The 14,309-nt window shown below is 62.9% G+C and overlaps 1 protein-coding gene across 1 annotated transcript in view; it reads left to right on the plus strand.

Annotated features, from left to right (window-relative positions):
- PLXND1 (plexin D1) overlaps positions 1–14,309 on the plus strand; it is a 48,751-nt gene that overhangs the window by 21,727 nt on the left and 12,715 nt on the right. The window contains 14 exon segments of the mRNA XM_070360281.1: positions 378–555; positions 714–822; positions 1,244–1,346; positions 6,005–6,109; positions 8,757–8,846; positions 9,046–9,139; positions 10,060–10,214; positions 11,023–11,174; positions 11,686–11,785; positions 11,881–12,020; positions 13,009–13,176; positions 13,281–13,371; positions 13,533–13,796; positions 13,972–14,121. Of these exon segments, the coding sequence (XP_070216382.1) occupies positions 378–555; positions 714–822; positions 1,244–1,346; positions 6,005–6,109; positions 8,757–8,846; positions 9,046–9,139; positions 10,060–10,214; positions 11,023–11,174; positions 11,686–11,785; positions 11,881–12,020; positions 13,009–13,176; positions 13,281–13,371; positions 13,533–13,796; positions 13,972–14,121 (1,899 nt within the window).

Here is a 14,309-nt window from a genome sequence, read left to right on the forward strand (position 1 = left end):
ACATTTTACATCAGGTGGGGGGCTCACTGCAAGATGACATCCGAGCAGCAATAGGAAGCCAGTGTGAGCATCTGGGCAGAGGGACCCACCAGTGCAAAGGCCCTGGGGTGGGAACAAGACTCATGATTTGAGTGTTAAGAGGCTGGCATCCAAGGTCCATGGGCCAGATCGTGCAGGGCCTCTGGCCCCTGTAAGGTGGTCGGTTTCACTTTGCAGAGGAGGAAACTGAGGCCCACGTAGGCTGCATCACCGGTGGCCCTGGAGTCAAAGCCACTGACCAACCTCTTCTCCCCAGGTTCCAGGGTGGGGGTGGGGCGGTGCGAGGCGTGGCCTTCCCCCACACCCTGCACCCCCAGCTAAGGGTCCCTGGCCTCCAGGGTATGATCCTGCAGATCTCGGGGAGCCTGCCCAGCCTCAGCGGCATGGAGATGGCCTGTGACTATGGCCACGGCATCCACACGGTGGCTCGGGTCCCGGGCCCAGCCTTCGGCCACCAGATCGCCTACTGCAACCTCCTGCCCAAGGATCAGTTCCCGCCTTTCCCGCCCCACCAAGGTAGGCACCTCATGGCCCGGGGTGCAGGGACAGCTGATGGGGGCCTTTGGCTGGTGGACTCTCAGGCATGGGGGGTTCCGGATGGCACAGCCGCTGGTGTCGGTGGGCCCCCCGTGTCCCCTTGTCCTGCTCTCCCTGGACGCCCTGCTCTGTTCCAGACCACGTGACCGTCGAGATGTCGGTGAGGGTCCGGGGGCAGAACATCGTCCGGGCCAGCTTCACCATCTACGACTGCGGCCGGGTCGGGCAGGTGTACCCACACACAGCGTGAGTGGGGTGTCGGGGCTAGCTTCTGGGGTGGGCAGGAGGCTTTGCTCTCGGGGAAGCCCCCTCAAGAAAAATGATGGTGTCGCAGAGGCAGGCGGGACCCTTGGCTGTTCACCTGACGGCTCATTTGTGCAACAAACTCTCATCACCCAGCGTGCCCGGTGTCTGTGAGCACCCAGGCTAGTCGAGGCTGAGAAAAGTGCTTTGATTACGCTTAATTTAGTCCCCTGCTTGCCTATCTCCTCCTTGCATACCTCCTGCACTGGGGAACTCGTTACCTTACAAAATGCCCAGCCCCGCTGGGCAGCTCTGATGTTGAGCAAGACCTCGTTTCACTGTGCTGGGCTCTGTGTCCCAGGTCCCCGCTGCTGGGCACAGGGGTGGGGAGCCAGGCAGCTGAGGGGAGGCCCCTGTCTTTCAGTTGCACCAGCTGCCTGTCGGCACAGTGGCCCTGTGTCTGGTGCGCCCAGCAGCACGCCTGTGTCTCCAACCAGTCTCGGTGTGAGGCCTCGCCAAATCCCACGGTAAGCCGGGCCCAGGGGTGCCCTCTGCCTCCACTGTTCCGTTTTTTTTTTTTTTTTTGACACGTTGAAAACATTTCCGTGTCATTACATTGTCTTTCTTGGCTCCAACTTTAACCGCCGCCGTGCTGGGCTTGTCGTCACAGTGCGTGTAACCAGTCCCTTTGCCATTCTCTTCTCCAGGGGATCTTCCCAACCCGGGGATTGAACTCGGGTCTCCTGCATTGCAGGCAGATTCTTCACCATCTGAGCCGCCAGGGAAGCCCCTCCAGTCCCCTGTTGGTGGACGTGCTGAGCGTGCCTCTTTCTTTTTTGCGTTCTGATACGTGCAGGGCATTGCGTGGCCTTGACTGTCCTCTGGAGACCAGTTCTTCAACGGGTATTCTGGGGTGAAAGCCCATACTTTCAGCTCAGCTGACCCCCAGAAAGCCTGCACCTGTTTACACTTCCAGCCTTTTAGGACAAGGCGCCTTCCTGCACATCATACTCATTTTCAATTTTAGCTTCAACGTTTTCTGCAACCCTCATGGATCAGGGAGTACCAGGCTTGGGCCTTGAATTGGCCCCTCTTGTTGGCAGCCCGTGTTCTCCCCGCTTCCCCAAGTCGGGCTGGGCCGAAAGACCCCAGCCTCCGTCTCCCACGGGCACTGGGCCCCAGGGCTGGGGATTGCTGTGGCTCTCACAGGGTGGAGAAAGCAAGTGACCTCTAAAGCCGCAGGTTCCCAGGTCCTCCTGTTCTGCCAGCCTGATGGTGCCCTGAGCTAGGGGACAGCATGCCATCAGTTACACGGGGCGGGCGTGTTGGGGAGGGTAGGGGACGGGCAGAGACACAGGCCGAGGCACCATGTACCTTGCTGCCGGCGGGTTTGGGTGTGGTCACTTATGGGGTGGCCTCGTGTCTTCACCCAGAGAGCCGCTATGGCTGTTGCAGCCTTGTGCCAGGGACGACCAGACGGGACTCCTGAGACTGGTTGAGGTGGGACAGCTGGACTGCAGTGGGTTCCAGGGTGGGATGGCTGGACCGGGATGGTGCCAGGTCATATGCCAGCTTATCCCCCGTCAGGCCCGCCCGCTGGATCTTCCGTCTCGTATCAGGGCCGTGAAAGGCTCGGGGTGAGGTACCAGGTTCTCACCTGCAGCTCATCTCTTCAGGAAAGGGGAGTTCCCACCCATTTTCCAGATGGCACAGTTGAGGTAGTCAGCGTAACCCCCAAAAGCCCTGGCTCCCAGCAGGGAGGTCACTGAGGCCCGTCCTGCATCCCTAGGAAGCAACCCTGGTGCCCGCTGGGGAAGCAGCCGATTAGACATGGTTCTGCCCTCCCCATCATGAACACAAGAGCCTGAGGCGTGAGTCATGGCTGTGTGACCCTGGGCAGGCCGCCACACCTCTCTGTGCCCGTCTCCCTGTCTATGAAAGGGGGCCTGTCTCAAAGGGGGATCTGGAGCGACACCAGGTTCGTACCCGACACGCCATGGGTGGCCCCTCTGCTGGGAGGACTTCTCTGGGAGGGGAACCTCCTGCCAGGTTCCGGCAGACGCAGAGGAGCTCGCCAGCCTGGAGGTGTTTCTGGGGCAGTGCCCCCAGGGACACCCCTCCTCCCCGCCCCACCCCCCTGCCCCGAGGTCTGCAGGTCAGAGATGCGTTGGGGGTGCATAGAGGGCCTGTCTCAGAGGATTACGGCAGTCCACTGGGAGAAGAGGCCGCCCCCGCCCGGGCCTGGCCTGCTCCTTAATCCGGCGTTTAATTTAGAGCCAGTCTGTCGTCGGTCGTCTTGGAGGCCGCAGGGCTCAGGCCAGGCCGGGGAGGGGTCTCCGGGCAGGCGCGAGCCAGGGACTATGTCTCCTGACTTCCCGTTGCCTCATGGGCCCCAGAGGAAGGAAGTGGGGGGTACAGGATGCTGCAAGGAGGGCTGCAGCTTTTTTCCAAGGAGGGGAAGGGAGTGGAGAAGGCTGCTGCGTCCGCCCCTTCCAGTTGTCCTGGAGGAGGCGGCTTCTGCAAGGCAGGGTGACCTTAGGCCTTAGAAGCGGCAAGGGTTTGGGCAGGTGCCGGGGTCAGGCTCCCTGGGTGGGGGGAACCTGGGTGGGAACCTCTACGAAGGTGGCTTCATTAGGAGCTGGTGGAGAAGTCGGTTGGCAGAACGTGGAGGGCAGTGTATAGAAGGGGGGCAGGGCAACGCATAAAGGCAGGGAGGGAGCAGGTTGGGTGGGTTCAGCGGGGCCACTCAGTGCTCGGCCAGGTTGGGTCCCGAACTCTGAATCCTCGCACGTGGAAAGACCCTGGGGGAGTCTGTGAGCTCCAGTGCAGAGTCAGGTGCAGTCAGGCGAGGCCCCGCCTTGGATGCACGCGCTGGGCTGACATCTGGGCTTCCTGGGGCTCCCGCCTCGCTGTCCCCCCAGCTCCTGCTATCCCGCCTTCACGGCTCTGCCCAGAGTCGGGGCCGTGGTTTCCTGAGCCTGGAGGCTATTCTCTGGCCAAGGGGGAGAAGCCACTCAGCTTGTCTCCAAGGCTTGGATGGTTCAGCTTGGGATGGGACAGGAGGCCGCGGTGCTCTGCGAGCCGCTGGCCACGGCCCCAGCAGAGCCAGTCGGCCTGTGTGAGTGCAGAGTCCCAGGGGCGGCATTCCCTTCGGGCTCAGCTGGATCCCGGCATCACCAGGCCCTCCCCGCCCCTCCAGGTGGCCTCCGCGCTCCGGCAGGCCCTCCCCCTTGGCCGCAAGACGCCTTAGCAGCCCCGGGTGGGGTCCTGATCCCTGGCAATCCCAGGAGACCCTCCTTCTCGTTGGTTCTGCAGAATTTTTCCAGGGGAACTGGGTCACGTCCACTCCCCGAACCAATCGCTGAGCCCAGGACAGGCCTGGGTGCCTGCCCATCCCTGGGGCTAGGGAGGAGGGTCAGTCCTCCCATACCACAGGCCTGGGGGGCGGGGAGATGCAGGCACACTTGGACCAGCTGTCCCCAAGGGAGATTAGCGACCCTCCGGGTGGTGCTGAAAGAGGGCAGAGGCGCACCCACACTCTCCCAGACTTGCCCACTCTGGAGAGTAGGTACAGGCATCCATGGTGGGTTATGAGGATCTAGGAGAGTAGGGCCCTCGGGGATGGTCCCACGTCGTTTCCTCTGGACCCGCACGCCTCCAGCCCCTGCTGGCCACCTCCCCTCGGCTGGGCCGGAGCCAGGGTCGCAGCCGCAGGGCCCCCGGCCAGCTGTGAAGCGGCCTGGCAGCGGCAGTGAAACCCGATTGGAAACATGTGGGTTCCATTCCCCGAAATTCCACGGGGCTTACACATGGGACGGCTCAGGACAGCAGCTCAAGGGAGGGACGGCCTTGCGTGTCACACAGCAAGCCGGACACCAGCTCCTGCCTTGCAGCCCTGCAGCGTTGGCCGGGCCGGGCGGCCTCCTTGGCCCCTATGGTGGGCAGCAGGCAGCGCTTCCGGGGAAACTCATCGTCTGGGCGCAGTGTCTGGCCTGGGGTTCAGCAGCAGGGTCTGCGCCAGTAGAGCCCACTGTGCTGCTCGCCCCATACTGGGCACACCACTTTGTTTCTCTGTGCCTCAGTGTTCCAGTCTGTCAAGTGGGTATAACGGTGGTACCCACCTCACAGGGCGTTTGGGAGGAGGGTTTGGTGAATTAATACAGCACAGGGTGCTCAGAACTCTCCAGGTGCATGTGAAGGGCTGTGGGCGCCGGCCACTAACCACTGTCGCTATCGTGGTCGCTGTTTATGACCGTGGTCAACGATAATAAGTGAAGCATTGGTGTCCCTCAAGCTCTGGTTTCATGCTGGGCCCCTGAGGTTCCCCTCAAGGAGCTCCTTGTCTGATTAACAATACTGAGAAAAGACCCTGGGTCCCAGTCTCTCACCTTGGTCCTCAATCTCAGGCCTCAGTCTCTGGCCCAAGAACCCGGGAAAGATTGAAGGAAGGAGGAGAAGGGGGTGGCAGAGGATGAGCTGGTTGGTTGGCATCATCTACTCAATGGACTTGAGTTGAGCAAACTCCGGGAAGTAGGGAGGGACAGGGAAGCCTGGCGTGCCGCAGTTCCGGGGTCGCAGAGAGTCAGACATGACTGAGTGACTGCACAGCAGTGACTCCACACCCGACGCGGGAACGCGCATGCCCAGGCCTCCAGCTCAGGGCTCGTGATGCGTCCGGGCAGTGGGGAGGGGTGTGCAACCTCACACCCTGTTTCTCATGGGCCTCTCCGAAGTCTGTGGTTTCCTCTTTTGTGAATCATTCATCGTGTGTCCATCTGGAAACTGGAATTCCAGAGCTGGAGGGAGCCTCAGAAAGTGAGTGCAGTGCCTCATTTTACAACTGGGGAAAGATGAGGCCCAGAGCCGGGGAGGTCTCCCCGCAGAGGCTCTCCGTGGCGTGGCCATGCGGACTCGGTTCCACTGGGCAGGTTACTGCCTCTTTCCATGCCTCAGTCTCGTCTGTGAAATGGGGCCAATACACCTTCCCGCTCGTAGGATCAGGTCAGGTGGTGTGTGGGAGGTGGTGGATGCGGCTGTCATTTTATTAGTAGCGTTTCCTCACTGCATGGGCTGCCCAGCGCCTCCCCAGGGAGATGGGACTGCGCCGGCTGGCTGGGGTGGTCGTGAATCCCGTCTCCTCCAGAACGCCCCAGGTCAGCCCCGCTTCCTTGTATTTTGACTGCAGAGCCCTCAGGAGTGCCCGCAGATCCTGCCCTCCGCCCTGGCCCCCATGCCCACCGGCGGCTCCCAGAGCATCCCGGTGCACCTGGCCAGCGCCGCCTTCTTCCAGGTAAGCGGGGGCGGGGCCCACCGCCCATGCTCTGCTTTTCCACTTATTTATTTATTTGGCTGCCTGGGTCTACGTTGCAGCATGCAGGATCTCTAGTTGCGGCACGTGGGATCTAGTTCCCTGACCAGGGATCAAACCCAGACCCCCTCCATTGGGAGCTCGGAGTCTTAGCCACTAGACCACCCGGGAAGTCCCGTGCTTCGGTTTTCTTCCTCTGAGTTTCTGGGCTCTGTTGGAGAAAGCCCTGCCCTGGTTGCACGGAGGTAGGGGGAAGGAAGGTGGGTGGTGGGCACAGGCCTTGGGGACAGCCAGCTGCCCCTAGCTCCTGCAGGAAAGGAGGGTCTGGCCCGGACCCCCAGACCCTCTCCCCTGTCACGCCCCCCAACAGGCCCAGCCCCTGCCCAGTGCTGCAGCCTGTGGGTGACTGTCCATGTGCACCCTGCCCTGCCCCTAGGCTGGGTTGTGACCCTGGACATACCCCCCACCCCCTAGTTTGAGGCCGACACGTCTTCCCTGGAAAATGGCCTGAGACCCCCTTGGCCGCCCCATCCCCATCGTCCCGGTAGGGAAAGCAGGAGGGGAACAGACGCCTCCAGGGACATGGCATCAGGCTAGACTCGCACCCTAGCCCTGGACTCCTTGTCCAGTGCTCTCCCCCCCCCACCCGCCTTCCCTGCCTGCGCACCACCCCACCACCCACCCACCCATCTGGGCTGGGGGAACGGAGGCCGCCCCTTGCTGGGTCTCTCCTGGAGGAGCGTCCTGGGTGGGAAGTGTTGACGAGTCCTGGACGCCTGCCAGCCACCCCCTCCCCAGCTCTCGGGGACTCACCATCTGTCGCTTCACCGGGGGAGCTGAGGCCCTTGACGACTTGTCACACGTGGGGGCCACGTGCCGGGGAGCCTCGTCATGGCAGGGGATGTGCCCTGTGAAGGGCTGGGGGGGCTGTGCCCTTGGTCCTGGGGCTGGGGGGGGCCGTGCCCTCAGTCCTGGGGCTCCTCCCTGCGGTGGTTAGGGCAGAGCTTCTGGGACATTCGGAGGGGGGAAACGCCATGCTGCTGCCCTGGGCTTCCGGAGCCTGGGTCAGGCCCAGGGCTTGAGTGTGGGTCCTGCCTCCTGCTTTTGAGCAGAGTGTAATTGGGGGGCCCCCGTCTGCCTTCCTGGGGCCTCAGTGATCCTGGCCCGCCTTCCCCTGGGCCTGCTTCTGACTCTGCCTGGGCTCTGCAGCAGCCCAATCCACAGAGCTCACACCCAGCAGAACCCCAGACAGGCTGGCCGGCTGCTGTGAGCCCAGGGGCTCAGGAGACCCAGCTCAGCGTGGCAGGGATACAGGAGTTCTCAGCCTGTCAACAGCCACTTCCCTGTGTTAGTTTCGTAGTGAAGCGGGGAGGGGGCAGGGCCAGGGGGTGGCCGACCTGCTTTCTCCTCAGGGTAACACATCTACCAACGACAGGGACATAAACAGGAAGTCCTGCCACGCGGCTGGCCTAGCCCTCTTGAAACCTGGGTTTGTTCACTCAGCAAATATTTACTGATGGCTGCTCCCGGGGGGCCTGTGCTGGGCTGAGGGCAAGATGGCATTGGGGAATTGGCCCTGTTTATTTCTCCCTGCCGCCCCCAGCAAAGCATTTATTGAGCACTTCCTGTGTACTGATCTCAGCCAGCATATATTTGGCGCCCACAGTGTACAACCCACTAAAGACACATGGTGTCCAGTTTCCTTAGAGTCCTGCAGAGTAGGGGAGTCTCTTTCCTTTGCTAAGTTTAGAGACCCACACAGCTCAGAAGAGGAGCCACCTGCACAGAGTCACACAGCTAGGAGGTCGCAGAGGTGGACTTCGGACCTGAGCGGGCCTGTGTTAAGGTTGAGCCTGAGCTCTTTCAACTGCCATCTTCCTGGAGGTGTCAGAGGGCCCAAAAACCCAGCCCCCCCACCTCCTCCCCAGTGGGTGGAGAGACAGGTGTAGACAGAGCCTGGGCAGAGGATAGGGGAGGTCCTTGGTATGCAGGGTCGGGGAAGGCTGTCGGAGCTTAATGAAGCCCCCCAGCACACACCCTAATATTCATTGCCAAATGGATGGATGCTCAAGTGAGGGGTGTCCCCGTGATTTGGGTGAGGGGCGGTCTGGGAGCCTTTGTTGGAACATGGGACATTTCAGCTGGATTTTGAAGGCTGTGTTGAGGTTTCCTGGGAGGGAAGCATGGACTTGGACAAAGGCTGAGGGCAGGACGGCGTGTGCATTGCTGACCCGCGTCCTGTGTGACCTGATCCCAGGCCGTGGGGGGTTTTGAGGCTGCAGGGCAGGCGGAGTCTCCTGGGATGAACCTTGTAAGTGTCGGTCGTGCGGAAAAGTCGCGGCTTTACCAGCGGAGTGAAAGGCCCCGGGGTGAGGCCGCTGGAAGCTGTCGGTGAGGTTTTCAGTGGTGTGAGAGCGTCAGGCCGGAGTTCTGGGTGTTCGTGTGTACCCCCCACCCCACGCCCGCCCCCGCCTCTGTCAGATGTTGGGCCAGGAAGGAACGTTCTGGAGGAGACACAGTTCAGGGAGAGAGCCCCCGCCTGCGCCTCGGGACAGCAGTCTCTGGCGTCCTGAAGAAGGTGGGGGGCGGTGGGTGCTGCTTGGATGCCCCTGACCCCCATGTCCCGCAGGGTGCAGCCCTGGAGTGTAGCTTCGGTCTGGAGGAGACCTTCGAGGCTGTGTGGGTGAACGAATCAGCTGTACGCTGCAAACACGTGGTGGTGAGCGGCGGGGCTTCACGGCGGAGGGGAAGGGCAGGCCGGCCCGAGTCCAGATACATACACGCCTTCCTTTCTGCCTCCCCTTTTTGGTCCCCTTGCCCCAAGTGGCCCTGCCCTCGTCTCTCCCCTGATGTGCCTTCCCCCCAACAGAGACCCAGACAGCGTCCACACCCATCACGCATTTCCCCATCTTTTGCAGCTGCACACGACCCAGAAGAGCCAGGTATTTCCACTCAGCCTCCAGCTGAAGGGGCGACCGGCCCGGTTCCTGGACAGCCCTGACCCCATGACAGGTAGGAGGTGCCCCCCAGCCTCCCATGGCCGCAGCCTTGGGGGGCTCCATCCAGTGCTCGGGTATCCCCCCACCACTCCCCGACACACGCTGTCTCTCAGGTCCCAGCCCCGCCTCTGCCGGCCTGCTCACTTCGCACCTCACTGTGGAGCCACTCCTCTGGGCTGGCACCACACCCTCGGGGCGTCCGCATGCCCGTGGCTCTGCCCCGCCAGCACTCACCTGCCCTTTCTCAGCCTCAGGGTCCTCCCGTGAGGCACAGGCCCGGTTGCAGAGGCAGGGGCGAGGGTTTGCTGAGACGATACATGCAGGGCCCTGCAGGGCTGTCTGGGACACAGTCTGCGCCCCTAGATGGTGGGGGGTGGCCGTGCTCTTATTACACGTGTCGAATCAACTCTCCAAGGGCCTGTTTAGCAGGAGGGGGGGCCTGTGCACATCCACCCCATACCCTGCCCCGCTTCTGTACTATAAGGTCCCAGACAGAAGCCCCAGAACCAGCTTGTATGCTCTGGGAACCCACCCTGCGCTCCTTCCTGAGCCCATCTGAGAGCCTGAGGCTTGCACAGCCCGCACTGCTCAGTGGTTCCCTAGCATCCCAGAGCTCCGCTGGGGGCTCAGGAGACCCACTCGGGCCTGGCTGTGACTCCAGCTCTCCCACTCACAGGCTGTGTTACCTTGGGCAAGTCACTCTGCCTCTCTGAGCCTCATCTCTTTATCTGTCAAGTGGGGCTGATAAACAGCCCCCACTGGATAGGATCTCTGTGTGGATGACTGTTAACGGGGCTGTGGCTGCACTGTGCTTATTATTAGCAGCCCCCTAGGGTGGCGCTGGGGGTTGGAGAAGGTACTAAGAGCTTCCTGGGCCCTGACTCTTAAGAAGCAGGACCCAGCTGAGCTGGGCCGGCTCCGTGTCTCCCGCAGTGGAGGTCTACAACTGCGCCGTGGGCAGCCCCGACTGCTCCCAGTGCCTGGGCCGCGAGGATCTGGGCCACCTGTGTGTGTGGAGCGACGGCTGCCGCCCGCGGGGCACCCTGCAGCCCACGCCTGGCACCTGCCCCGCCCCCGAGATCCGAGCGGTAAGCACTCCACCCCCCAATACCCCCGCCTCGGAGACCCGTCACACCCACACACCTGAATGTGCACACACACAGCGCCCCACACGGGCTCAGGGACCCGCAGCTCACGTGTTTGCACACACCCGGGCCCCCACACGCTGTGTCACCCACTGAGCACCCACTGGGTGCCAGTTCCCCCCTGTCGCCCCATCCTGGGGCTGGAGACACAGCAGTGAACACACACATGCCTGTCTTCACGGAGCTCATGGTTCAGTTGGGGTTGGGGGACAGCAATCAGAAAGGAGACGATTTGCATAGAGAAGGTGGTGAGGGCTGCGAACGAGCCGGGCACGGGGGGTGTGTTGGAGTCTGGGGTGGAGGAGAGGCTGGGGTCGAGTGTCTTTATAGCGAGATCTGGGAACCCTTGCTGATAAGGGGAAAACTGGGGTAACCCATGAGCCTCATTTTCAATTAAGAAAAAGTCTCGGGGAAGGGTTCTGTTTGCCTTAGCCTGGTTCACCTGCCCGTCCCAGGCCCAGCTGGCTCTGCCTGGGATTTAGGGTCACGTGGTCAGACATGGGTTCCCATGGCCACGGGGACTGGACCTCAGCATCCCCAGGAGACGCTCCTCCAATAGCACTGGCTCTGTACCTGCGCACTGGTGTCCCCGAGGCAGGCTGTGTGTCTCACACACACGTCCCCACTGGCAGCCCTGGTGACCTGCCAGCGCTTTCAGAGCCTCCCCTGAGTGGCGGGTCTGCTTTGCCCTACCTCCCCGGACACCCCAGCCTCAGAGCCCCATCCTCCCGTCTCTCTGATCGCCTGGCAGATTGAGCCCTTGAGCGGCCCCTTGGACGGCGGGACCCAGCTGACCATCCGCGGCAGGAACCTGGGCCGGCGGTTCAGCGACGTGGCCCATGGCGTGTGGATCGGCGGCGTGGCCTGTGAGCCGCTGGCCGACAGATACACGGTGTCGGAGGAGTGAGTGGAGGGTGGTCCCGGGGGCCCTTCAGTGACCTGCAGCTCCCAACCACCTGGAAGTGCCAGCTGCTCCTCCGCTCTCTCCTCACCTCCCCCACCCTCTCCTCTGCCCTCGACCACTCCGCCATCCCTGGATCCCTTCTGCTCCCCAGAAGTCACTCACTCCCAGGTCTCCCAGACTTTGCTCAGACCATTCCTGCCATGCGTCCTGTCCTTCCCTGCTTCACCACTCCAGAGCCTTCTCCCCCGGGAAGCCCTCCCAGGTTCCCCTGAGCAGCCCTGCTTCCACAGAAGCCTCGCTCTGATGGAAAAAACTGCTGTTAGGAAAGTGCAGGTCTGCAGGTGTGTGCAGAGACCTGGGGCCTGCAGCCGTGGGGCCCGGCCCAGACGGGCTCAAGGAAGCGTAATGGGCAGGGGGCGGGGCATTGTTCGAGGAAGAAGCCAAGGGGCGCCTGCCTGGCCCCCAGGCCCCACCGGCTGCTCCCTGACCAGACTCGCCTCCCCCACCCAGGATCGTGTGCGCCACAGGCCCAGCCCCAGAGGCGTTCTCGGACGTGGTGACAGTGAACGCCTCCAAGGAGGGCAGGTCTCGGGAGCGCTTCTCCTACGTGGTAAGGGAATGCAGCCTGCCCCTGCCCCTGCCCCCACCCTACCAGGCTCGTCCCGAGCTGGCCTGGGGCCTGACGGCCTGCCTTCTTCCCCACAGCTGCCCCTGGTCCACTCCCTGGAGCCCGCCATGGGCCCCAAAGCAGGGGGCACCAGGATCACCATCCACGGGAGTGAGCTCCACGTGGGCTCCGAGCTCCAGGTCCTGGTGAATAACACGGAGCCCTGCACAGAGTTGCTGTAAGTCCCTGTCTGGGGGGGCCAAGCATCGCCGGGGACGTCACTGGCTGTGTCCCCTGGCCAGGCCCCTTCCTCTTTCTCAGCCTCAGGGTTCTCACCCAGTAAAGACAGTACCCGTGAGTTGTGGGGAGTATTGTGCCCTTCATAAGTGACCTTAACTGCAGTGAAAATGGTGACGATTGTGCATTGTCTCAGACCTGTCGCCGGCCCAGGGGTGTGGCCAGAGGCAGGGGCGTGGTCCAGAACCTCTCCGTGAAATGCCCGTCTGTATTATGCACTTACGGATAAGGCAGTGGTACCCCACTCCAGTACTCTTGCCTAGAAAATCCCATGGATGGAGGAGCCTTGTAGGCTGCAGTCCATGGGGTTGCTAAGAGTTGGATACGACTGAGTGACTTCAATTTCTGAGTGACTTCACTTTCACTTTTCACTTTGGTACAGTGGAGAAGGAAATGGCAACCCGCTCCAATATTCTTGCCTGCAGAATCCCAGGGACGGGGGAGCCTGGTGGGCTGCCGTCTATGGGGTCGCACAGAGTCGGACACGACTGAAGTGAATTAGCATCAGCATTATGCACTTAATGTGTACCAGGTCCCACTGATGGGCACGCGATGAGCCCCACTCTCTTGGCCCCCAGGGGACCGCAGTCTCTCGGGAACTAGGAACATCCAGTGGGGTTGGGGTTGGGTTTGGGAGGAGCGTGGGCTTTCAGGGCTGTAGGGGCTAGAGCCCTCGCAGGGGCGGAAGCTGGGAGGGTATCTCTGGGGAGGCTTCTTGGAGGAGGTGAGACGGGGCGGGGTCAGAGAGGAGAAGGGAAGGTGTCCAGGGTGGGATGGCCAGTCGGAGCACAGGTGCGGCAGTGGGAACCCGGAAACGGTGTCTGTGTGAGGCGGGGCCGGCGGGTGGATGGCTTGGGCCATGGGGTGATGGGCAGGGGCGGCGGCAGGAGGCGGGTCCGTGCTGATGAGGCCTGCCGCTCCTCCCACAGGCGCTCAGACGCCAGCATCGCCTGCACGGTGCCGGGGGGCACGCTGCCGGCCATGGTGCCCGTGTGCGTGCGCTTCGAGCAGCGGGGCTGTGTGCGCGGCGGCCTCAGCTTCCAGTACATGCCGAACCCGGTCATCACGGCCATCAGCCCCCACCGCAGCCACGTCAGGTGAGACCTGGGTGCCGCCCTCCGGCCAGGGCACGCCCCGGGGCTGCTCGTGGGCTCACCGGGCTTGCTGTCCACCCCCCCACCCCTCACCCCTCACCCTGCAGTGGCGGCAGGACCATCACGGTGGCCGGCGAGCGCTTCCACATGGTGCAGAAGGTGTCCATGGCCGTGCACCACATCGGCCGTGAGCCCACGGTGAGGGCGGGGCCCTGGCGGGCAGGGTGGTCACGGCCCCTGGCTGATCACGCCTCCCCGTGCCGCGTCTTCTCATCTTTGCCCCCCCCCCCCCTCCTTCCATGTTTACCCCCTGACTGTCCACCACATCCCCCACTTTGGCCCCCGTGGCCCCCCTCCAGCTCTGCAAGGTCCTCAACTCCACCCTCATCACCTGCCCGTCGCCCGGGGCTCTAAGCAACGCCTCGGCCCCCGTGGACTTCTTCCTCAACGGCCGGGTCTACGCAGATGAGGCGGCGGTGGCCGAGGAGCTGCTGGAGCCCGAGGAGGCCCAGCGGGGCAGCCAGTTCCGCCTGGATTACCTCCCTGACCCACAGTTCTCCACGGCCAAGCGGGAGAAGTGGATCAAGCACCACCCTGGGGAGCCCCTCACCCTGGTGATCCACGTGGGTGCCGGCGGTGGCGGGCAGGGGGGACCTAAGCATATCAGGCACGGGGCAGGGAGGTGGGGCGTGAGCGGATCCACGTGAGCGCCGGTGGGTGCGGGTGGGGTGAGGGGGGGGCGTGAGCAGATCGAGCTCCGCCCCTGGACCCTGGTGAGCACCCCCTCTGCTCCCGCAGAAGGAGCAGGACGGGCTGGGGCTCGAAAGCCACGAGTACCGCGTCAAGATCGGCCAGGTGGCCTGCGACATCCAGATTGTCTCCGAGAGAGTCATCCACTGCTCCGTCAATGAGTCCCTGGGCACGGCGGAGGGGCAGCTGCCCATCACAGTGAGCGGACTGGGCACCGGAGGCAGGGGTGGTCCCCCCAGTCCTGCCCACAAGGCCCGATCACCTGCCTCGCCATCTGGGGCGTCTCAGCTGAGCACCTTCACGCTCAGGAACTCAGACAGTGGAGGAAAGCAGGGCTTTAGGTCCCCACTGGGCAGATGAGGAAACTCGAGGACTGAGTGACCTGT

Source organism: Bos mutus, chromosome 22 (assembly GCF_027580195.1).
Source record: "Bos mutus isolate GX-2022 chromosome 22, NWIPB_WYAK_1.1, whole genome shotgun sequence".
Taxonomy (NCBI): domain Eukaryota; kingdom Metazoa; phylum Chordata; class Mammalia; order Artiodactyla; family Bovidae; genus Bos; species Bos mutus.